This window comes from Syngnathus scovelli, chromosome 16 (assembly GCF_024217435.2).
Source record: "Syngnathus scovelli strain Florida chromosome 16, RoL_Ssco_1.2, whole genome shotgun sequence".
NCBI classification, from domain to species: Eukaryota; Metazoa; Chordata; class Actinopteri; order Syngnathiformes; family Syngnathidae; genus Syngnathus; species Syngnathus scovelli.
The window spans coordinates 1,510,201-1,534,596 of NC_090862.1; the positions used below are offsets into that span (position 1 = coordinate 1,510,201).

Here is a 24,396-nt window from a genome sequence, read left to right on the forward strand (position 1 = left end):
CCATTCATGCAAATTGAAAATGTAATAATGAAATGTTACTATTCCCAAATAAATGCTGTTGAATGAAGGTCCATTTTAATATTTATTGTATCATTTTGTCTTGATATGCAACATTGGGAATCAACTCGGTTCTGTCTTGGTCGCCTCCATACAAGCGGACTGGACTCTCTGTTTATTTTGCTCAGGCAGTAAATTGGCCTACAAAAGAAGATCCCACATTGCCTTTTTGGCTCTTCCGTCGGGGATGCTTAACCCAAATTGAACCTCAGTGTGAATCCAATTGTGCTAATGGCTTCAAAGTATGCTTGTTTTAAATGAGCCCAGCACCTCTGGTACATTTGATAATATTCCAGGCTTGTTTTTATACGGTGCCTTTCTCAAAGGCTTTGAAGTGCATGGCTTTCTACTTTATGAGGAGGCCTTGCTGTCAAGTTGTTTTTCAGTTGCTCTGCTTGAGGAAAAAGTGCAGCAAAAAAAAAAAAAAAAACAAAGTGAGTTCAAGTCACATGGTCTTCATTTTATTCATATTTATTTTCATTCACAGCTTAACCGCATTCTTCTTATGGCGTGACAATAATACGTCTCATTTTGATTTGGGAGGGGAAGGGGCTGCAATGGCTGAGAAAATTAAAATAAGAAAGATATGTAGATAAGGGGATGAAGCACAGAGGGGGGGGGAAAGAAAATAGGTCTGGCATATTATCTCTCCACATATCTACTTTGCTTTATAATGCAAGGTCTACGTCCTGCAGGCATGTTTTTATTCTCTATACATAAGCGCAAACAAAAAGAGTTTGTAGAAAAGGGAGAAGATGGGATGAGTGCGTGTGGCTTGGGGGCAATGTGTTTGGTTGGCTTTATTGTGCAGTCAAAAGGATGGAGGCCATGGGGTCAGGAGGTCTTTTGGGCTTGGTCTTCACAGGTGCTTATTCTTTCACAAGGGTGGTAAACTCTAAGAGAAGCGAAAAAAATAAAATAAAAACATTGTTTAAAATAATTTTAAAAAATCAAATTAATCTAAAAAGTATTTATTTAATTATTTTATTTATTTTAAATAAAATAAAAATATTACTAGACTCCATGCAGCTGTACTGTTATGGTCCTTTTACCTTCTACTCCAATCTTGCCGTCTCCATCCTTGTCGGCTGCGTGTAAAAATGTTTTGGTTTCCTTATCGGTCAGGTCCCTGCCATCTTTGGCAAAGCCCTTCAAGACAAATCTAAGCGGATTCAAAACATCAGAATTCTATTTAGGCTTCATTTCATCATTGTTATTTCTCTTACTTGAGCTCCTCCTCCTCTATGTAGCCACTGTTGTCGGCATCCAGCACCGTGAAGACCTTCTTCACATCGTCAGCAGATTTGTTCTTCAGGCCGATCATATCAAAAAACCTCTTATGGTCAAAAGAGTCGGCCACTGCGCACACAAAACGTATCGATGCACAAAAAGTTCACGTCGTGACCAAACCGTATCTTGTCCGAGTGGAAGCCGTCGAAAATGTTTCACTTGAATTTACCTGCAAATGCATCGAGTGCTTTCTTGATGTTGTCAGCGTTGAGGATGCTGTTCATCGCCATTTTGGCTGTTGGAGACAAAAAAAGAGAAAGGGTCAGGAGTAGAATGAAGCAGTCAAAGGAAGAAGCACAGATGGCAGCCAGCGCCGTATATACGACTAGAAGATTTTCCTTGTAGAGCCGCTACACATAAAAGCGGGCTGAAGGGCCGGAGGCCAAGTCAGCGGGGATTAAACAGACCATCTGAGTCTTCAGCTGTCTCGGAAATACTAAATGAGACTTCACTATCCATCCCACTTCTGATGACATAGATGCCCCTAGAAAAAGTCTACACACCCCTGTTCAATTCGTTTTTGTAATATACAACAAAATTAATAATGATTAATCGTTTAAAATGTTTTCCACTATCAATGTGAATTATAACGACAATATAAGCAAAATAATTGCGGTTGTGTATAGATTTTTAAATATCCACTCTATATCTGGTAAAAGTAGCGCTTTGGCTTGACACAACCTTATGAAGGTGTCCCCTCTTGGGACTTTGACAGATGCACTCTCCTTCTTAATAAACTTGAACACAAAGATACTGTAGAAGTTGGATGTAGACACAAATGTCTTCATCCTTCACTAGACAATCAATATAGCCGTGCGAGGTGCATTTAAAAGTATTTTATACATCTTTTTTCCAATCAAAACACAGGCTGACGCTTCATTTGAAGTGTGGTGACCCATCTATTAGCTTTTAATTGTACCGTCAATATTTAAATGACTTAAGACACAGAAGAAATAACATCATGTATTTGTCCAAAGTTAACGGTAGCATTTATCCAGACAAGCACTTGTATTAATGAAGGTGACCTCCATTTGTGGTTTGTATCACAGCAGGTGATATATGATCTTCTCGAAGCTCTGGAGTCTTATCTACTTTGGTGACACAGGCCTGCACACATGGATCAATAGTGAGCAGTACTTAACTTGTGTGGCCCACATGTTCAATCATTTATTATTACCAGCGCAAGCTTCTTTTGTGACCTATAGCACAAAGGTGTCTGGAGGGAAAGCAAACACTGAAGCGGCCGGCTAAGATTGACTTGGTGTGATAACCTAAGCCAATCAGCTCTCAGCGGAATTGGACAAAGTGAACTGATATTTATTTACAGTAATAGTATAAAGGCTGCAGGAAGTTTGCATTTATAGATTCGCTGACATTTCAAATAATGACTCAAAAATGCTTTTATATTAGGAACCGAGAAGGATGAGTTACTGTTATATAAATAGCTGCAGCAGCTATTATTTCCCTAAGCCTGAGAGCTAATTTATTGTCCCATGAAGCTCCTCTAAATTGCATAATATTTACATAATTGATGCTGAAATGCAATGAACGCTAACAGTAATTTCGGTTGATGCTGATTGGAAGAACACGCAAATAGATGCGGACAAAAAAAACAAAAAATGTGGATTTAACTCTGCGTCTGCTTTTTATGTTTGATGTATAGTAACTAAAAAAAATGTAGTAAAAAAACAAAATAACACAACAAAAGGAACAATTAAGAAAATAATAATAATAATTATAAATAAAACAAAAAGGTGCTTGTATTCGAACCCGCAAATAAGTCATAACATATTCCAAACTTTTATCCATCCTCCCATGTGACACATTCTGCTACGATTTGCAGTCTAATAAACGTACATACACATTCATGAGCTTCATTTGCAAAACAAACATAATAAAAGCGGCGCCAGTGCTGAGACCACTTGACATATTTGCATGTAATATTAACAAACAAATTAAAAATGCCCATTATTCCAAGCACTCATTGTAAGCCTTGGAAAAAAAAAAAGAAAAAAAAGTCCGCAATGTTTCCTTGAGTGTCCATCTCATTAACTTTAATTATCCAAGTATCTTCTGTTAGTGAATGTTCATAGTGGAATACATGCATGAGCGCAATGAAGATTTCCTTTTATTTTATAAATCCATAGATCATTCCTCATGGGTGAATCAACAAGTTTGCTTCCATCAGCATTTTGACAAAGTTTGGCTACACCCGTTAAAGCGCGGTCAGTCTAATTAGGTGTAATTAAAATGTGACCTTGAAATAAATCGCAAGTAAGCCCCGGCCGGGAAAGCAGCGCTTCTCATTTTGCAAGCAAACGTTCGCTATCGGAAAGTAATTACCTGCTGGAGATGCTGTCTCACTATCTAAATTTAATCTCATTCTATGGAGGAGCCAATTCAGGAAGTCAAATAGCATCTTCGATCTTTTATTTTGGATGACTCTATTTCACTTGATTTATTGACTTTGATTGCATTTTAGACACTCCATGACTGCATCTCTGAATGAAAAACTGAAAATATATATATGTATTATTTTATCATATTTTTATATTATTCTAATCTTATATATTTCTTTATACTATTTAACATGGCTATTAAAGATGATCACAGAGTGGGCCAGCCATGTTTTGTTAGTCCCACCCTTGTTTTGTCCTTCCTCCCTCCCCCCTATTGTGCCTTCCTCCTTGCAGCTATTGGATTTCTTCACCTAATTTTCTCACTCCGCCCACCCAAGGGACCTCTCTGTCCTCTAATCCCCCTCTGAGATGATTACGACCACCACCCCATGGCCACTCTGTCTTTCCCAAAGCATTGTCTGTCTCTTTTCTTTCCACTTTTAATTGAAGCTTTCTCTTTCCATTTAACACTTGCTTCAAAGCATTTAGCATCTCCGGTGATATATTAAATACTCTTGATGTGTTTTCTCTTTTCCTTCCCTCCGTTAGGAACAAACCTAATTGCACCTTTTTTTTTTCTTTACAATTTATTGCCACTAATTAACTTTAAAGGATTACTTGTTAGCACGAGCAAACAAACAAATATCCAACTATTTTATCGGTACAATTAAAACGTCGGCATCACGGCAGCAAAAAAAAAAAAAAAAAAAGGCCACCAGAGGCGAGCCTCTCACCTCCTTCTGACAAGATGAAAGCACGATGAAGTTCTGACAGGTAATCCTGGATGATGATAATGAAAGACAGAATATTAAACAAGAAATGACGGAGACGAGATTAAAAGCAGAGGGAGTTGACGCAGAGGGGGGAAGCGGAAAGGGAGAGATGAGGCCGCCGACGTAGTTGGGAGGTCAACGTTGGATTCCACCATGGAATGCTAGATGAGACAAGGATGAAGGAAGGAGAAAATAAGACGCTGACAAATCTACATAAGCAAGGAGGTTTGGTTTTACTCAACGCTTGGGACACTGTTGTCGTACAAGGGGAACTATCAGGGGAGGAGCCAGGAGGACGCCTTTCATGGCCTCCTTCTATTTCCACATCAATGACAACATCACATACTTAATCAACACAATCAATCGCTTTGTAGCTAAACAACATCCTAATTTGAGGCCCGGCTTCGCATTGTTTGATTATGTCCGTGTCTCCATCGTTGGAAAGGTTAGACTCTGCCTGATTACTTATGGGACTCCCATGCAGGTTGTTACAAATGAATGAATATATGGCGGCTGATTGGCATACTAATGGGAAAATGGCGGCCCGTTGTGCTCAAACAATTTGTCACGATGGATGGATGGATGGATGGATGGATGGATGGATGGATGGATGGATGGATGGATGGATGGATGGATGGATGGATGGATGGATGGATGGATGGATGGAGAAGCAAATTTACCGAGTGACCTTTGTGATGATGCGTTGACAGGCAGACGTCTGCGCAGGTGAAGAGAGAATTTGTCGGGTTTCATTTAGATGGCAAGATGTAGACAGGAGCACTCGGGTGGGTCACTTATCGAACTTTCTAGTTGCCGTGCTGTCATTCATCTGTTGTACCTCTCGATAGAAAACATAATTACAGCTCTTCCCCCTCGGTTTCCAAATAGAAGCGGCGCAGCTTTGCAAATCGATTTCATCGCAGGTTGCGTGATTTATTGGCCGCGGCAGCGTCTTGTTGTCGTTTCATGAAACCAGAGGAAAGTTGTTATGACCTCAAACAAGATGCAGCGCATTACAAATGCATTAGCGCAATAACCAAATAAAAGAGAGAGCACCTTGGGCCCGCCAGTCGCGCAAATGTGCCCTTTATGCACAGTTTATTTTTCCGTTTATTGATTGCTTCATTAACACACATTAACCAGCTCACCGTGTGCCGACTGTATTACATCTTAATGTAATTTCCCCTCCATTCCACGACTCAGCCGGGAAAAGGATTCTCGTTTGTGTGCAAAGCTGAAAGGAAGAGCGGATATCATCCATCAAATAGATTAATTAAAACTAAACAAGGCTTGCGCACGTGTTCCCCATTAACAATTTATTAGGCTGACACAACTAACAACAACTCGGCAGACGAGATTATCATATTCGTTTTTATTTAATCACTTTCGGAGGTGTTGGATTTTTTTAATATGTTTCATGAGCGCTCAGATAATATTCTTCTCGGGCACCTCTGTGTACTAATCTCATTTTGACTCGGGGCTCCAACAGCGAACAGTAGGATGCAAAAAGAAAATATATAAAAGAAGCGCTCGCGAATTGGCATCATCAGCAGGCCAAACACGAACATTCTCAGGAGTAGATTAAAAATCCTGGATCCGTATTTGACTGTAGGACACTGAATTGCTTTGTGGTCTTGTGAAATAGGGCATGTTGAGCCAACATCGACACTTCTGCCTGTTAGATTGTTTTTTTTGTTTTTTTCATGAGCTTGCAAGGCTGCAGCAGTAAGCAAAATAAGGTAACTGTTGCTTTTTTGTTTCCCCTTTGTTCTCCTTTTAAAGACATTGTATCTCAGTAACAAATGCAAAATGGTAGTGAATGAATTCAACAAATCCTTTCAAAGTAAATGTGTCACGGCGCACATTTTAAGCGTGTGTGTGGACACAAAGGAGGCTATAATTAAGTCGGCTTAATGCACCTGAATTTGGTGCGCATCGATCCCCTGGCCACTAATGTCCCATGCTGACATGACTTGTTAGCCTTATTAGGTGCGCCCTTGTGACTGCCGCAGGCCGTTATTACATTACGGACGGCTCGGGGGACTGCCAGTGCAGCCGCATGGACTGTCAAGATGAACTCCAGCAACCTTGTTTTCACTCAAAGGAGTTTTATTCAGCTTTTTTTTATCTATTCAAAAATATCGATTTTTTTTTAGCTCCTTAAATCTTTTCATTGTGCTTTATTTTATGCTAGCCTGAAAACTACCAAATTATCTTTCCATCTGCTCTGGTACACATAAAACACCGCAAAAGACTTTTAAAAGACCTTTTAGAAGTTGCGACTAATGTTGTGCCTGCATTGCGGCTAGTTTTTCCGGTTTATTGTCTTGAAGAGGTCCAGAATTGAGTCAAGCCTCAGCGTCTAACCACCAGCGGGTTTTAATTTCACTTCATTGCTTTCTGCTTCTTGCTCATGCTCTCACGCTTGGCTTGCTTTGGATAGAACTGGGCTCTATCGGCTTCAGGCTGACGCTTCAGCTCGGTCATCCCTCCGGACACTTCCGCAATTACTGTACATGCTTTTTGCGCTCACGTAATTCTAACCAAGACATCACAACTAGTCCACAAAACAAACAAAAACTGTATTTTTACATACCCAAAGGAAATTGCAGGAGGTCATTGCCCTTTATTTCCCCCCCTCTAGCTCTGCCAATGAGTGACAGCAATATTTGGCCTTTATCATTTGCAACGTCTTCTACTTGTGAAGTTAACACATTATATGGTCGAAATTGCTTGTGGCGTGCCAAACGGTCCTCGTTCCACTTGCCATGGTGCACAACAAACGGGTTTGGATGATCAAAACAAGTTGCGGCTGGAAGCTCGATAACATTAATGAGACTTGGCATGAGTTGGGACACAAGGAGGAAGTGCATGAATTGCTGATGATGAGAATGTGATGATATAAAAAAAAAATGGTGGTGTCCCCACATACACCATGTGGCAGCAAAGCAGAGTTGCCTGGGAAGAACATGGAAACTCCACACCGAGTCCATATGGTGATCCATTTGCATTCCATTCAGGCTTCTGGAGACTCATTTTAGATAGAAGAAATGCTCAATTCCCCAAAGTACAGTATTGATGCAACAGGAGCGAAAACACGTTTGTAGCCAACCGCAAACAATCCGGAGGCAGAGAAGGAATTTTCAATTTTCTTTTCTGACAGATGGAAGCGTGTTTTAACGTGAGGGCTTTTGTTTGCCTCATTCATTTTCTCATTTTGTCCTCCTTCATTCTCCATATCATCCATCCCCTCTTCTTTTTTTTCCCTTCCATCTCTTCTTCCGCTGTCAAGGTGATAACTGTCCTTCGTCTTTTCTTGCCAAGAGAAAGCCACATCTTGATTTCTCTTAGCTGGCTGACGTCCATTATTTTCATCAAGGTCTTGGTTGTTGTCCTTCATTTTGTCAACTTGCCACTCTCCATTCAGGTGAGATGGAACAAAATTGGACTTGTGCATCTCAAGTAGCTTCTGCATTGATTTTTCTTGACCAAACATGCACCCAATTTTGACAATACCCAATTTTCATAGATCCCATTCATAAACAGCAACTAAAATTATTGTTAAAAAAAAGTATTGTGACACCTTCTACATTCAAATAGTGCTAAGTGACATCTCATCACTTTTGGCCTGATGTTTGGAATGAATTACAGTCATCATCCTCTTTCCCAGTCTCCATTGTCTGTTTTTCTTTGTAATTTCCCTTTTTTCTAATTTCACCCATTTGCGTGCATCCCACGGAAGGTCCCCTGGCAAGCCACCTCATTTATCTGTCTGCCTCGGCATCCATCTACTCGCCACCCCACTCTTTGTCTCTCCGGCCGTTAATTTCCCACGTGCATTTGTTGTTAGCAAAACACATTTATGTGATCTCATCATTGCCCTCTCTCCCCGGCACATTTTGGATCCCCTTTTCCCCTCGCCTCTAAATCCTTGATTCAATATTTTGTCTCTCGTTCTGTCCTCCCTCCATTGCGGCTTCCCTCCAATGGGATCATTTGGTAGAGAAGCTCTTCTAACCCAGGTGCAGTGCACAGAATGATGCCCATATGAGGAGACATACAGTTAAGCCTCCCCCCCCCCTCCCCTTTCCAGGAAAACACGTTTTGTCGGCCATCTGTGGTCACTTTGTCAGACAACAGTGTTATCATTCTGCAATTGATGCAATTTACAAAAATAAAAATGTGCAGTGATAATGTAGACATTAATGTGCGCTGGAAATATTTACCTTTACACCTCAATTATTTTTTTTTCCTAGCTGGCTGTCTCCCTAGATATAAGAATTATACAATGTCACTATTTAACACAATCTGTTCCCTATAAGAAAACAACTCACCATCAATTTCTGAATCCTCCATCTATGAAGCGAAAAGAAATTTTGCACACCCCCCCAAAAAAAATCCGTAAATTCATTAGCTATGTGATTATTTTTTTGGACTCTAAGATTGAGTGGGATACTTCTGACTTCTGATTTTACCAGCTCAGTGGCCTAAGAGGAGAGTGTCCGCCCTGAGATTGGGAGGTCGTGGGTTCAAACCCCGGCCGAGTCATACCAGTGACTATAACAATGGTACCCATTTCTTCCCTGCTTGGCACTCAGTGTAAGGGGTTGAAATGGGGCCCCCCTCCCTGCTGCTCACGATCATTGGGATCCCCGGCCGGGTCATACCAAAGACTATAAAAACGGGACCCATTGCCTCCCTGCTTGGCACTCAGCATTAAGGGTTGGAGTTGGGGGGTTAGATCACCAAATGATTCCCGGGCGCGGCACCGCTGCTTCTTACTGCTCTCCTCTCCCTCAAAATCACATGGGGATGGGTTAAATGCAGAGGACAAATTTCACCACACCCGGATGTGTGTGTGACGATGATCATCGGGACTTTAACTTTAACTTCAAAGTCCGCCGAATCAGTAAACCGAGCAAATTTCTCAAGCCATGCGCTGACTCAGCAAATATGCGTGAAAGCAGCCGGTGTGATTAGTCTAGCACAACCTTGGGGCAGTGCAAAAAAGCAAATGGGAATGTATAAGCAATGACCTTCAACAATCAGTATGTTTAGAATGTGCTGTGTGCAGGGAATGCTGTGGCAATGTGCAAGGCTGGTTAGCAGCTAGCATCCCTTAGCTTAGCAGTTGAATTTGATCTGCCCAGCAAGTGATAACTGCAAAGGGTGTCCCCCGCTCTTCTGCAGTGTTCTTTGCACTTTGCTGCATCAACACAATGGAGGCGTAATGGAAATGATGCGCTTGACTTTGACCTCTTCTCTCCTCGTCAGTGGGCGGGCCGCCGCTTCTTATGTTGGAGTCCTTAACATTGCCAGACAAAGATAAACCTCCCCCAAGGCCAACTTTTCTGCCAAAATATTCACAAAGCGTAACAGTAGTGCAGATGATGCAAGTCATTGCTAAGTATTTACGTCGCACTCAAGGTTGGGATGCTTTCAGGCTATTTAAATTAAATATAGTAATTAGGAACTTTTTAAAGAATAAAAAAAATCTTCTAAACAAATAACATCAAATGTCCTGTTAAGGCAAAATGAATGTGTTGTATTAAATCATAAGTAAAGCAATGTTGACTCTATGTTAACTATTTTGTAATTGTGGTTTAAGCTGCAGTGCGGTGTGTGCAAATGCGCCTCTGAAAATGCTGCAGTCTTCGTCATGCCTCTCTGCCTCTCAGTGTGATGCAAGGGCCTTGTTTTTTTTTTTTTTTTCTCTCCTCGGTGATAGAGTCCAGTTAGGCTTGCCGGATAACATTATTTGACAAAATGCTAACTCAAAAAAAAAAAAAGCCCTTAATCAATGCATTCTAAAGTCTGATGCTTCTTTTTATGTCTTACAGTATTTTTATTATGAATATTATTTCATTTAATTCATGATATATTTTTGGGCCCAATCAGATACAATGACAAAAGACCGTTTTTTTTTGGTCCCATTTATTCATTTGTTATTTCCTCGTCCATTCGCCATCCAATATGTTCTCGCCACTTTTCCATTCCAGCCTCTTTGTCCTCTTGTCTTTTTGTGAATGGAGCAGCTTCATCACCTTATTACAGGCTCCTTTTCGACTTGGCCGACAACATTTTGCCCATCAAGCCTCCTGCGCTACCGCCTACCCAAATAAAGAAAGGAAAACACAATTTGTATTCTGGACCAGCGTCTGGCAACGGGAGAGGCGAGTTATTGGAAAGAGCTAGGGCTTGTTAAAGTCACACGTTAGAAGGAGCACTCTTGATTTCTAGATGGGCCCTCAGGTCACTTCTGTAAACAACCCAAAAAATGTTTATAATCATTGCAGGGAATAGGCCTCCCATTTTTAATCAACTAATCAGAGCCTTTCAGCAAGTAATAATTACAATTGATCGAGGTGAAAATTGTTTGGACCTGTGCTTTTCTTATTTCAGGGCAACAACAGGAAGTCGATTTGAAATAAGAATTTTTAAACAGTATTTAAACCAATTTGTTGGTCATTTGACAGTGGAAGGGTATTATTTTTGTTTTTCAGTTTTTTAAACTTTTTTTTACGTGTGTCCTCATCAAAACTGCTGGCTGGCGCCATCCTCGGAGGAAAAAAATCAGAAAATGCAGAAGATACCTATGGAGCCACCTTGTTAGAGGTAAGTCTGACTTTCATCCATTTTTTTAACTCTTTAGTATTTAAGCCATCCTAAAATGTGAAGTGAATGCACTTCCTCATAGATGGACGCATTCAATAAAAGACACAGCAGGGACACTGTGTAAATATCGTCCCATTCATTAATATTCAATCTTGCTGCTAAGTGTTTACGTAGACGTGGAGGAGTAAAGCAAGTGTCGACATACTCCACTTTGCTCCATTAACATTTATAGTGCTATTTTCGTTTGCTCATGTCACTCCACATGATTGAACACGGGAAGTGTGTGATGCTTTGTGTGGCTAACTCCAGTGATATCTGGTCAGCAGCAGATGACATCCTTTCCACCCGCACCCATTTGTCTCCTGCAGCGCTGCCGATGCGTGCTAGACCGCCGCTGACCTTGCAGCAGAAAGCGGCTAATCCGTGGTGGCTCATAGTACACAAAGACACGCACCCGTACACAAATGTGAGCCTTGGCCCGCGCCGGCCGCTCAGGACTGGCCTCGGGCCTGCTGGTGGCTTCTTACAAAATGAGGGGAAGGATGAAAAGAGGTCAGGGAAGCCCGAGTGGCTTTCACTCGTGATACGCGGCCATTCATAAAGCTACAAAAGACGTGACTTTCAGCTCCGAGGTAAAGTGTGAATAGAGGTATGTGTACAACAAAGTCGCTTCGAAGTCGGTTACATCAGCGAAGCATAATTCTGCACATTTTCAAACTTGCAGGAATTAAGAAGACAACAATGCCAAAATGGATTGTTTGACCTCTTCTGCTGCTTTTTGAAAAGGAGACCAAAGGAAGTGAAGGTAAAGCACTTTAAATATATATTAGAGTCAAGTCAACATGTAAAACTTCTTCTTACTTTGATCCAAGTGCCTTTGATTGCTTATCAGAATTGCGTATGATCAAAGTAATCCTTTCATCGCAACTATTTGGACACATCATACAAACTTTTTGTTTAATTTTGCATAACATCACTGTTGGTGTTCAGTCATGACCAGAATTCCAGCAGAGATGAAGGCTTGAAATCAAATACAATGACACCTTGAGGTTTGAATGCCCCCCCCCCCCAAAAAAAGAAATGTGGACAATTTGGAGTGCAACCAAAATTGAGTGAAGATGGACACTTCTATGTTCTACTTTGATAAGTTCGTGATGTGACGGGTAAAAAAAAACTCTAGTTTAACTTTGACAAACAGTCGATTAGCAGCGGCGAGTCGATGAGCTGGCAATTGGGAAAGGTGCCGCTTGATTTGATATGGTTTATGGATTAAATGAAATGAAGTGGTAAGGAATGAAGGTCAGATGAATCCAGAGAAAGGACATGAGGAGCAGGACGTGCCAAAGTGAGGGATAGATGGATGGATGGCTGGATGGACGGATGGACGGATTGAGGGAAAGCCTCCACGCCAAATGCTTGTTTTGCTAGTTGAGCCTAATCTCAGCTATTGAGATTAGCTGTCATTCACACTCTTAGTTGATTATGCAATTCTGTTTTCCCCCAATTCCCATGATTTAAGTTTGAAAAAGAAATGTGCATTTATTGAAGTACCTCAAGTGCCTGTTTATTTGTTTAAATTGTTTATATTATAATCAGATGCTGATGATGGTGTTATAAAAATATATGCCGAGTCAGACCTTTAAATGCTGATTGCCAACTAACTGCTTCACCTATTAATGATGCTTTTTACCAATTTGAAAAAAATGGTGTAAGTCTATAAATAAATTGCCTGTTTTCCCAAGTGAAGGCTTTTAAGTGGCAGTAACAAAATAGGTCACATCCTCATCTTCTTTAATTCTTCTTTCCCTAAAAAAAAAAAAAGGAGCAGGCTCTAAATTAAGAAAAGTCTCAATCCATTTTCATTCGCACTCTGTTCCCATCTGACCGTGGCTTTGCTAATGATCTCATTTAAGAGGTTATGGCTTTTCTAATTAGAAATGAGTTGAGTCTCTTTGTGCTGGGCTAACCTTTGTGTCACTCTAAAGTTAGCATCAACTTTTTGTACCTCTTGTCACACTGATGTTTTTTTTGGAAACACCTTCCAGAATACACTCAACTACACAAAAGTACTCCCTGAAGGACACACAGTGATTTGTTTGGATAACAAAGGTTTCTTGTTTACATGACCTTGCAACAAAGATGGAAGCTTGATAGTCTCAAGAATCCACTTTAGCGCATATTCAACTGATGGTACCAATCTGATATCTTTGAGAAGTAGGAAAAAATACAAACAAACTAGCCTGCCTTCTGGCAAATATAAAATACACATTTTTAAACCCAGAATAGCGCCATCTTCTGGATATGTCTTGCATCAGTAAGACAAAGGCATACTTTCCCACGTGCCATCTGCCTCTTTGACCTTGGCAAAGATCACGTGGAGCAAAATCTCCATGTTTAGTCCGGAATGAGTGTGAAATCATCCGGTGTGATGCCAGTTAAATTACAAGAGTTTATTGCCACTGTCCATTTATGTTTGTGACCAGCTGTTCACCCCAAAAATGAGAACAAAGCATCCAAATGTAGCCATGTGTCGAATTCATTTTTTGCCACCTCAGCAAAAAAAATAAAAAATACATTGCCTTCCACTTTATTCTCTTATCGCCGCGTTTTAATTAACGTCCTTTAACAAGTGCCCCGAACGTGAGGTTAATTGTACTTTTTCATGACAAAATCAGCACAAATGCAAATTCTCTCAAGGCGAACTCCGTTCCGTGGTTGGCAAGGCTAATTATTCAGGCAAAGTGGTTGAGAAAGCGTAGCGACGTGGTGGCCTTATGCGTGTCGTGCAATTTGCACGTCTTGCCTGAGGAAGATTTTCATTTTAACAATTGCAATGAGGGATCTTAAGTTAGCACATTTCTTCTGAGTATTAAGGGACTTAAAGGCAATCATATTAAAAGAAAAACCAGGTTGAATTTGCCCATACAGGTATGGATGGATGAATCAATCATGTTGCATAATGAGGCATGAGTATATTATGGCCAAACACAAATTTAGCGGCCACTAGCTCGGAAATGTGTCAAACTTGGTTTATTGCAGACTACATTATGATTAGGGTTGCCCTCAGGTGATCAGATATAAAAGTGGAATTGCATAAATGGAGAAAAAAAAATCATATTGTGTATCATAAGGTACAAAATGCATTTTTTCTGTAAAGGCACGTAGCAATAAGTCGCTAGCATGTCGCGCATAGATGAATGAATTAGCAGACGACGATCGCAGGTGTCAAGGACAAGTCCTCATCTCAACACATTCTTCCAATTTGCATGGTCCCCATTATTTGTCCTTTGCCCCTTATCTATTCACAACGTGTTATTTCAATGTACAAAATCCAAAAGTCATGTCAGGGGCAAACACGTGACAGGCTCCAAGCGACACCCCCTGTCAGCTCTCTGCTGTCACTCAGAGGCTTTAATTGGATCAGGGCGGCCATATATAGTCAAAATATTGGAAACGTAAACACCTGGACCACTGACACAGGTCAAATTTCAAGGCGACTTGCATGTCCGCACCTCAGGGACAATGAGAGTCAGTCGCACCGGCATGGTGCCATTCCACACCTGTCTTCAACTCTCTCCCCTGGAGTCATACGTGGCATTTCACACTCCACAGAGCTTGTTAAGTGACACAATTCCCCAGGAAATCAAGTGTGGATGTTAACATCGTTTCCACCTGACTGCTAGCTAATTGGGAAATGGTCTGCGTTTCAAAGACGATGAAGGACGATTATGAGCAGCTTTACATCATCCGTAAATGGAGATGTTCTTGCAGTTCTTCTTAAATGTATTTTGTGCACGCCAATGTCCTGCATTGGACTACTTCTGCCATGAAGGCCACACCCCTTGCCTGCACTGAATTTAAAGGTGTCATTTTAATTGGCCGAGAGTGTTCATCCTCACAACGGCGCAAACGCTTATTTGTAACTGCATAGAAGAAATACTAACTTTTGTACTGGAGAGTATCAGGTGTTCCTCAAGATTCAAGTCTAGGTCCTCTTCATACCCTAACTCGTCAACATTCTGGTGTGCTTTACAGTCATGTAAGTTTATTTGAATGAAATAATCATATAACAATGATAGTTTATGCCTAACATTGAGGTGTGCATTGGGAAAAATCTCATCCTCTCTCTAGATAGCCATTATAATCCACCTGAGAACATATCCAAAGTCTCTTTGCCCTTCAGTACACAGCTGTTCATCCTGAAGGGCAGATTTTGTAGCGCAGCAGCGACAGATGCAACTAGTCAAAAAGATTTAAGGAGAGAAAAAAGCTGCAAAATCAAAACAGCCATGAGATGTTAGATTGCGTTGCGCCAATGGTACCAAAATGTATTTTAATGTGACACTCGCTCATCTTCATCTTCATCATCATCACAATTTGCACCACTGGCCATGCAGTGCATATGTAGTGTACAAAGAGAAAATCATTCAAGTGTCTACTCTGAGACTCACCAGCGCTTGTAAAAGAATGTAATGGATTTCCCCCTTCACACACACACACACACACACACACACACACACACACATGTATGCACACACACCGTGACTCACAGGTTTGAGAGAACCAATCATCATGGCCACTTCTCAGCTCCGGTTTGTGAATGGGATTTTGCCTCCAGTTGAAATCATGCTCCAATCCTGTCATCATATTTTCTAGCTTATATTTCATTTTTAGATTGTAATTATTGAGCTGCTTTAGTGGTGACATATCTTAATTTGGAATTTTGATGAACCCGTTATCGACCACTAATTGTGTATTTTAAGTCTTTTTCGACACCATTGTGTAATACACCAAACGCACCCCGACATCATACACTTTGTTTCTCCTCTTTCTTTACTTTTTTTTTGTTCTTCTTTTTTTTTCAGCCCATCCGCCTCCAAAATCACTCAATGATCAACAGTCCCACTTACCTGCAATGACAGAGACTTAGTCCTGAGTGCCTCTGAGTCCTCGGCGGTTGGACGGAGAGCAGCGAGCCTGCAGAGCTGCTGACGGGAGAGCCGAGTGGAGAAAAGAGAAGTAGAAAGAGAAAGTGGATGCTGCGCGATTGAGGAGGAGGCTGGCTGGAGGTGAGATGAAGGGGAGAACGAGAGAGGGAGGGAGAGATAAAGCAGGAGTGGAGGGAGGGAGTGCCGGATTGGGATTGGAGGGGGTATGTGATATTAAACAGGAGGAGGAGAGAGGAGAAGAAATGCCCGTAGGAATAAAATGCATCAAAATGGTTTGAAAAATATGAATTAAAGTCGTCAGATGCATCAAGACTCTGGAGACAAAGCTGCCCATTCAATCACGTTGTAATCCAATAATGGGTTTCAGTCTTGCCACATTGGAGTAATAACTCACTACACCCTGGGAGTTAAAGAAAAAAAAAGGGGTGAGGAAGGCTAAAGATAGTTTGGATCCCAAAATGAAATTCATGGATCATTGTGAAGTCGAAAGATTGAAGAGAGTGAGGAGTCCAAAGGCGAGCAAAAAACTGTCACTGTCCAGTGAAAGGGTGCTGAACTGAAAAGGAAAGAAAGGGTTTGAACTGAATTGAATAGAGAATTATGAAAATCCACTGATCCATCTTTTTCTTTTCAAACTTTAACTTGATGTGCATGTGACCCGTAAGTGTTTTTTTTTTTCTTTCTTACTCCAGTCACATGGGCCACGTTTGACATTTACGATGCCTCTCCAAGGCTCAAATGCACAGATATAAAAAAAACAGCTCCAAGTTAAAAAATGAATGATCTCAAATTACGGATCAGGTCTTCTTTATACTAAGACACATTTTAAATCAGGAAAGCTTTTAAAATTCCGAGTTGCCTCTAAAACTGCTGGCGTAGATTTATTCACCCTGAGGTGGAGATTTAATTCCTGTCGGTGGAGATTCCTTTTTTTCCCCCACAAGGTCACATTGGTTGAGTGAGTACATAAAAAAACTGACAGATTCAGCCTCTTATTTAAATTTCCTCATGAGAACCCTATTTTCATATTTATTTATATTTATGTATATATCATGCAGTTATTCTTATGGTACTTTAGCTTCCCCCATAATTTCAAAAGCATGCATGTTAGGTTCGTTCAAGTCCAGCCGGGATGAGCTCCAGTACACCCACGGCCCTAATGATAAAATTGGAAAAAAATGGACGAATGGATATTTTATGATGGGTGATATCATCAGTATATTTTTAATGATGATGATATCCTAACGGATATTGGCCCATCCATTTTCTCTTTCTGCTCGTCCTCTTGTGGCTCATTTGAAAGCATGAAAACCATTTTTTAATCGTAATTTATTCTTTTTATTAATTTTATTTTTTTTCCCTCGTATTCTGCCAAGCTAAAACAAAACACATTTGAAATCAATCTTGAGACATCCCGACTTGTCTTAATTCCTTGTCGGGTAGCTCCGGAGAACATTGACAGACTGTACGGGCATTTAAATAGCTGGCCGCTTCACAGCTGACACAACGCAATTTCCATTCCGTGTATTCTTCTGGAGTGAAATTGGGCTGTAATAGAATGCAATTGTGCTGTGATGGCAATATTGTCAAGTAGATGGATGTGGAGTACACATGCATGTGTATGTGCGCAAGTCGGAATGAATGAGAGTTAGAATGTGTCTTCTCTAGCCGTTTATCAGCTTGCAGCACTTTCTGCACATGCTTTATCTCCACCACTTTATCTCCACCTTCCTTAATAATGTGTCTGATAATTGACTCTCTTCTTGAACAGGTCCCCAGGCGCTCTCTCTCTTTCTCTCTCTCGCACTCATCAGCCGGAAAGATTATTGACGTGCATGGCAAAAGCAAAGCTATCCGTCAATAACAGCATATCGACGGAGTCATTGAAAATGTAGTTCATCTATTTCCGAGCGCTGATGTTATTTCTAGCTCAGTGGTGTTTGTTTGATAAATACGACTGACGCTCGGGTGATTATAATCCATATTTTGGATATCAATCTCCTGTTGGTAGAAATTACCGCAGCGGTACAAATAGAATTCCATTCCAAAGATGAATTGCTCTCGCACATAAGTCTGGTCATAATTTCAGAAAATAAGGAAATGAAATTCTACCTGTACGAAAATACAGACGTTATAAATATTACCTGAAGGCTGTATCCGCTTTTGTCTTACTGCCAAAATTTAGTGTTCTATCAAAATTGGTTAGAAGAATGTAAAGACTGTCATCACAATAAAAAAAAAAACACCAAGCAGCCTGCTGTGGTTTTATTTTCTTTGCTCAAAGTTCCTCATTGTTTTGGACAGTCATTCAAAGAGAGGAACTTCATTTTTCTCAAGATCATTTTTTTTTCTTCTCGCTGTGCCTTGATTGGCTTTACAAACAGTCCAGCCAAGTGAGCCTACCTCTCTCTCTCCCAAAGTCATGGATTCCAGCTCACCCGTGACCCAAAAAAATATTTGGAAATTGAATGAGGGGGAGTTATGATGAAGTTGAGCAAGCACAATAGGACTGTAAACAAATTGAAATGAGGAAATGGTCATTGTCAGAATGATTCCAGATGAAGGTGAAGATATGTCTTTGTCAGGCAGAAATTAGAATTGACCAGAAAGAAGAAGAACAACTGAACTTTGTGACAGATGACATTTTGTATGTGTTTGGTCACTTTGACTCATACAAGTTGCGTCATATTGGGTTGAAAAGCTCATTTGCGGCTTGAGCTCTTTCGGAGGAATTGTGTCATCGCTTCGTGAGAAACATCTCATAAGTTGCATCCCTTGTCAAAAGGCTGATGAAGCACAAAATGAAACTTTGGGCTGAAACAGGAACTTGGAGACAGCAAGAGGAAACTCCGCCTAGCCACAGCAAAATGGTGAGCCTTCATCGAGCGAGGTAAGGAGAAGTGCGGTTCCTCATGATTTCGCGTAAATATACTCTTTGTTACTTTCTCTTTGCCTCGCTCCTGATCACCAGAATTGTGAATAGCATATTTTACTGAGAGCAACCCAAGAAAGATGCTTCTTACCTGGCTGCTGCTCGGCTCGCTGCTCCCAACTCTGGCTCTCTTCTCGGATCCAGATGGATGCGTGATTCACGAAACCAATGGCTCACATGACGGTAAGCCATGTGTTCTCACAAGGATTTGAAAAGTCAAACACTGTATAAAACTTGGCACCAAAAAACAATTGAGATTTTTTTAAATGATTATTTTATATTATTTGGAGCATTAAAAGTGATTGAGATTTTTTTATGATTATTTTACATTATATATTTGTATTTATGTTATGATTGTTTTATATTATTTGCAACATTAAAAGTGATTGATTATTTATGATCATCTTTTAAAAATGTATTTTATGATTATTTGATATGTTTTGCAGCATTAATGGAGTCATTGCAATGTCACAACGACTACGAATCGTACGTCTACTGCAAGTGGAGGGAGAGGCCACACGTACGTGGACCGCTACGGCTTTGGTTCCGCACACGACACGGCAGGTAAAGTCCACTTAAAGGTCAGAAGAAACGTCATGTCAGTGATGAGATCACGTGTGTGCTTGCAGGGAGCCGTGTGAGCCCTTTGGGGCCGTGGTCCAAAACGCAGATGGGCACAGGACGGTCCGGTGTCGATATCAAACACGTTCTTTTTCCATTGGTATCCAGCACACGGGCTTCTTCGTCAAGGACGATGCTGAACTCTGCTCCACTTTTGCAAGCAAGCCCGTGAAGCTTTCTCATCACTGTGAGTTGATATCACGTTGTCATCATAACCATGACAAAGATCAAGATTGTGTTTTTGTTGCACAGTGAGAGCACGCACACCGGCCGATTTGTCAAAATATGACACTGCGGATGGGCAGCTGGGGTTCACATGGTCCAGTCCTTATCCCACCTTCTCCTCCCTGAACAAAAACCTCCTGTACCAATTTGGTTACAAGGCAGAAAGCCAGGACACATGGAATGTAAGCACAAATTTATGTCACTGCAAATCTTCTGACCGGGAGAACATCATCGAGTTCCTTTCTGTCGTCGCGTCTGCAGATTAAGAATGTGACGAGCACAGACGTCAAATTAGACACACGACTGCTGCTTCCGGGTCACAGGTACGAGGCCAGAGTGAGGGCCTGGACCCACGTGGGCCAGTGGAGTCAATGGAGTCCCGTGGTGACGTGGAGGACTAAACAAGGTGACTTACACACATTTCAAAAGAAGATGAAAAAAATTGCCAAATAGTGAATCGTGGGGGATCAATTTCAACTCAGGTGACTGAGTTGAAATTTCTGCCCCATATATCCTTGATAATCCAAATTCTATCTCAATTCCTCCTTGGTCTCAGCTCGGCTCCCCAACTTGTATTGTGTACTTGATGGTGAGAAGGAGGTGACGTGTAGCTGGGAGGTGAGCAGAGCGCTCGTGATTACCTACCAGCTGGCCTGTCAACAAAACCACACCGCACCGTGAGTCAAGTGCATGCGCACGTATCCATTTAGAACGATAACCCGGTGGCCTCCATATGTTAATCCATTTGTCATTTCTGCCGGAAGGTCTGAGAGCTGCTGTAAGTCCCCCAGAGTGACCTTTGACCCCAGTAGGTCACTGGTGCGATACAGCTGCTCGCTGTATGTCGCGAATCCTGCGCATTTGCTTCTGGAACTTCGACCAACCCGCAGTGCAAAGACGTTTCAGGCCAATGAGCACAGTGAGTAATTGAAGCGTCGCCACCTAGTGTTGAATGGCAGGACTGCAGTCTCGCAACTCAACGCAAACTGAAGGTCATTGAAAAATGATATGATGACGTTGCCATGTGTAGTTTGTCCCAGGCCACCACAGCAAGTGAAAGTGAAAGAGAAAGACAACAACTGGATTGTGCAATGGACTCAACCCAGCACCGCTTCAAAAATCAGACTATATTATCAAGTGCGCTATTACAGGATGCCGGATAAGGTAATAAACCGTGAAATGAGTTTTAAGTTAGAACCACTGGGAAAGCTTACACTCATAAATATGTTTTATGCTCTCCATCTATTTTTATTCTTATTATGAACTTCTCCTGTGCTGCTTTTATGACTGCATGAGATGTTGTGTTCCAAAGGTGATTTACAATTTGCATTGGCAAGTTCAACTGAATTTGAATTTGCAGGGGTCGTCCGTCCTGTTGAACGTTTCCGAAGGCTCTACATGGGTGAACATTCTTAGTGCTTCTCTGAGCCCATCCCAGCGCCACCAGGTCCAAGTCAGATCTGTGGTCATCCCCGGAGAGGGTTCGCTCTATGAAGGAATTCCCTCAGAGTGGACTGAGCCGGAAAACTGGACCTCACACGCAGGTAGCGCACTGTAAAATAAATAATAAATGATCACCATGGATTTTAAATTATTTTTTTTTTTATCCCTGGTAGCCACGTGGTCCATCAGCACCATTGTTTATTTCTGCATCGGCGTGATAGTGATCATAGTCTTCCTCGTGCTCGTCTGGTTTGTCTTCGTATGCCAAAGGTAATTTCTTTATTTTTAAAACAAATATTATTATATTGTCAACAAGAGAATATGTTTTGTGGTCTTTTCTGCAATTCCAAAATATCTTCAAACAGGAAAATCATTCTTTGGGTTGGCACCGTTCCATCTCCTGCCAAAAGCAAAACCCTGTCAGAGATCAAGGTGAGAATATTTTTTTTTCTCCAAGTTCTTTTGGTTTTGTTTTCTGATGAAAAATATTTCTGTCATCCAGTCTGCCACCAGCCGGATCCTTACAGAGAACGAGAACACGCACGTCTGCAAAGTGCAGCAATTGTACCGCTTATCTCCACGGTAATTTTTCTCACTACTCAAATCGTTGCTCCTCAAACGCAAGTCATGAATTCATCATACTGAAAATAGTCTTCCGCTCCCATCATCTCCCCAAGCTCCTCTCTGTGGCCATCTGAGGGTGCAGAAAATAAAGATGTGGAGCAGGACCGACAGGACTACAAGTGTAATAGCTTGCCCCTCCCTGTTGAGAAGGTTAATGGCTGTAACCTTCCGGTGCACTTCAGCGGCCCATATATCTTCTGTCAGGTAAGCTGCTCATCTACAACCCTCAAATCCAAATCAAAAATTGATATGAAAACATTTCATGCACATCAAAACACACTTGTCAGTCATTAGAATCCAACCACATGTGTGAAGAGACAAAGGAGGACAAAGTAACATCACCAGATGTTCCTTCGTCGGTGGTCTTCCCCCCGAACGGCAAAGGTTACGTGTGCCTCCCGCATGGCAGCGTTTCCACTTTGGCATCAGATCTGGCGTCGCACTGGGATGCCGACGCCATCGTGCAAAAGTGTGAGCAGAACCGCCACGCGTGTGCAGATAACACAGTCTGGGATGATGAACTGGTCGACATCAGGCCCAAAAGCGCTGATCTGCCTCCGGCCTACAGCGCCAATCCTTCTTGTCCTAGCGTAAGGGCCTCAGGGTACTGTTTTCTGCCCACTCACTTTTAGTACTTATGTATGTTGAGCATGTTGTGCTCGAATTTGTTGTGCCTACTGAAGCAAAGGGAAGTAGATGTTCTGATAAGCTGAAGCCTCAAACGCTATTATAAGTAAGAAAATCATGTAATGAGCTTGTTCGCTCACTTAACCGAGAAAAGGCGTGCGGCCGCCGTCAAGCAAAAATTATTGCTTAATTGTTGAGTCGATAAAAAGTCGACCTTGAAATCTTTAAATATAAAAAACAGCAGCAAATAACTATGTCACATCTAACCAGTGGGGGGCAGTATTTATCTGAGCCCAAAAAATAATTTGGGCTAAAGTCATCTTTTTTACCAAAACAGAAATAAGCTCTAAAAACAGACGTTAAATAATCTTTTGCAAATAATCAGTTGCTGCTTCTATAAAAAGTCAAGAGTACATAAGTTCACAAGTCGGGTCATGTTTGCTTTATGGTCATACATGCATGTTTGCACAGAGGTGTGTGTTTTTGCAACTTGTTGTCAATGTTGAAGCTTGCTAAATGCATAAAATATGTTCTTGACATTATGATGATACTGAACTGCAGCTTCAGGTACATGTAACCATCGTGTGTTGGTGGGCTTTTATTGAAAGATTATAAATCTGACACTTGGGGTCACTCAGAGTGTGAGTGGTTTCTTGATAAACACACTTTATACAGAAGGAAAAATAGTACTTGATAAATCCCTAATATTTGCAAATAACTGATACCCTGTAAATGTCAAGTAAAATAGTTTTATTAGGCTTTTGCACGGGTCACAGCGTCCACTAGAATTAATTTACACATTTAAATGCTTTAGTTGTCAAAATTTGAGTTGTTGATTGGTAAACTCCCTCAAGGAGGAAAAACGGTGAAGAAGATCAATATTCTTGAGGGTGTCACATGATCTAATTGGGTGTCCATATAATTTAGTAATGTGGCTGATTTGTGCTGCACCTGCTTTCACACTTCCAAACAAAATTCAAAAAATTAACACCTCCTGTCAGACATCAGTGGAGAATATTTGATTGAGGTTGGTCCAAAAAACGGCTTCATTTGCTTTTGTGGTGTCAAACTCAAGTTCAGACTTTCAAACATGTCAGTCTCAATTTATGAAATGTTTTATTTTTGTTTTGGCTAAACTTTTGAATGTTTGTGTTAATGTGATTTGCAGTTTAAGGTTGGTGCCAGTTTTGTAACACATTTGAGGAAACACCTAGCATCACCTTGGAATTGAAAAAAAAAAGGAAAAATATGGAGCTGGTCTCTCCTTTGCGGTGTGTGGAATGCGCAGTGGAAATTTTTTTTTTTATCCAGAAGAGCACTGGGACATAGTCGTGCTGGAACAAAAATGGGTCTTTCCCAAAAACGTTCCCACAAACTCATGAGCAGTGGAAGCAAATGTGAATCACAATCTGATTGTGATGCTGTTTGACTTCAAAGTTGTTCTAATTCCAAAATAAAATGAAGATTTGTGTAATCATCTATAATGAAGTTACAGGCCATGTTTGAGAGTTTAAAACTTGTTTTTAGCTTTCCATCCTTTGTCAGCCCCCAAAGAAACAGTGACATTCCTGAGTCTCCTAGTCAGCGTCAGCCTATTGTTCCTTTGCAAGCGCTTGAGTGGATCCACTGATTTAGAGTGTGCTGCTTCACGCTTGTGTGCATCATGTTCTCCGTTGTCGTACATAAAAACAGGAAAATAAACGCATTGGAAGGTGTGGAAAGTGTGTGCTGTCACATGGGCCGCCTTTTGTTTCCTACTCTCACATGAGAGAATGTAAGCCAAGGTCTGCTTTGGATATTAGCTCCTTAATGTTTTTGTATCAAAACACTGTCTTGTTTCA

General features: G+C 41.1%; 2 protein-coding genes across 5 annotated transcripts; one reads left to right on the forward strand and one right to left on the reverse strand.

Moving 5' to 3' along the window:
- Positions 1–496: 496 nt before the first annotated feature.
- On the reverse strand, positions 497–16,194 carry pvalb6 (parvalbumin 6). 2 transcript variants are annotated; one of them, XM_049746186.1, is made up of 6 exons: positions 16,045–16,181; positions 4,481–4,526; positions 1,517–1,582; positions 1,284–1,416; positions 1,110–1,219; positions 497–952 (listed from the first exon to the last, which is right to left on the reverse strand). In XM_049746186.1, the coding sequence occupies exons 3-6, from the start codon at positions 1,575–1,577 to the stop codon at positions 927–929; spliced, it is 330 nt and encodes a 109-aa protein (XP_049602143.1). In that variant the 5' UTR covers positions 1,578–1,582; positions 4,481–4,526; positions 16,045–16,181; the 3' UTR covers positions 497–926. The 2 variants fall into 2 exon arrangements, with proteins under 2 accessions (XP_049602143.1, XP_049602141.1); XM_049746184.1 differs by lacking the exon at positions 4,481–4,526 and having other exon boundaries at positions 16,045–16,194.
- csf2rb (colony stimulating factor 2 receptor subunit beta) lies at positions 16,087–24,276 on the forward strand. Of its 3 annotated transcripts, none has more exons than XM_049746169.2 (16): positions 16,087–16,203; positions 18,907–18,973; positions 19,055–19,198; positions 19,462–19,579; positions 19,645–19,823; positions 19,889–20,043; positions 20,123–20,267; positions 20,418–20,538; positions 20,626–20,780; positions 20,892–21,025; positions 21,222–21,405; positions 21,478–21,574; positions 21,670–21,736; positions 21,807–21,886; positions 21,982–22,132; positions 22,216–24,276. In XM_049746169.2, exons 3-16 carry the CDS (start codon positions 19,096–19,098, stop codon positions 22,558–22,560), a joined length of 2,034 nt encoding a protein of 677 aa, XP_049602126.1. In that variant the 5' UTR covers positions 16,087–16,203; positions 18,907–18,973; positions 19,055–19,095; the 3' UTR covers positions 22,561–24,276. The 3 variants fall into 3 exon arrangements, with proteins under 3 accessions (XP_049602126.1, XP_049602127.1, XP_049602128.1); XM_049746170.2 differs by having other exon boundaries at positions 19,067–19,198; XM_049746171.2 differs by lacking the exon at positions 16,087–16,203 and having other exon boundaries at positions 18,931–18,953.
- The last annotated feature ends 120 nt before the right edge of the window (positions 24,277–24,396 follow it).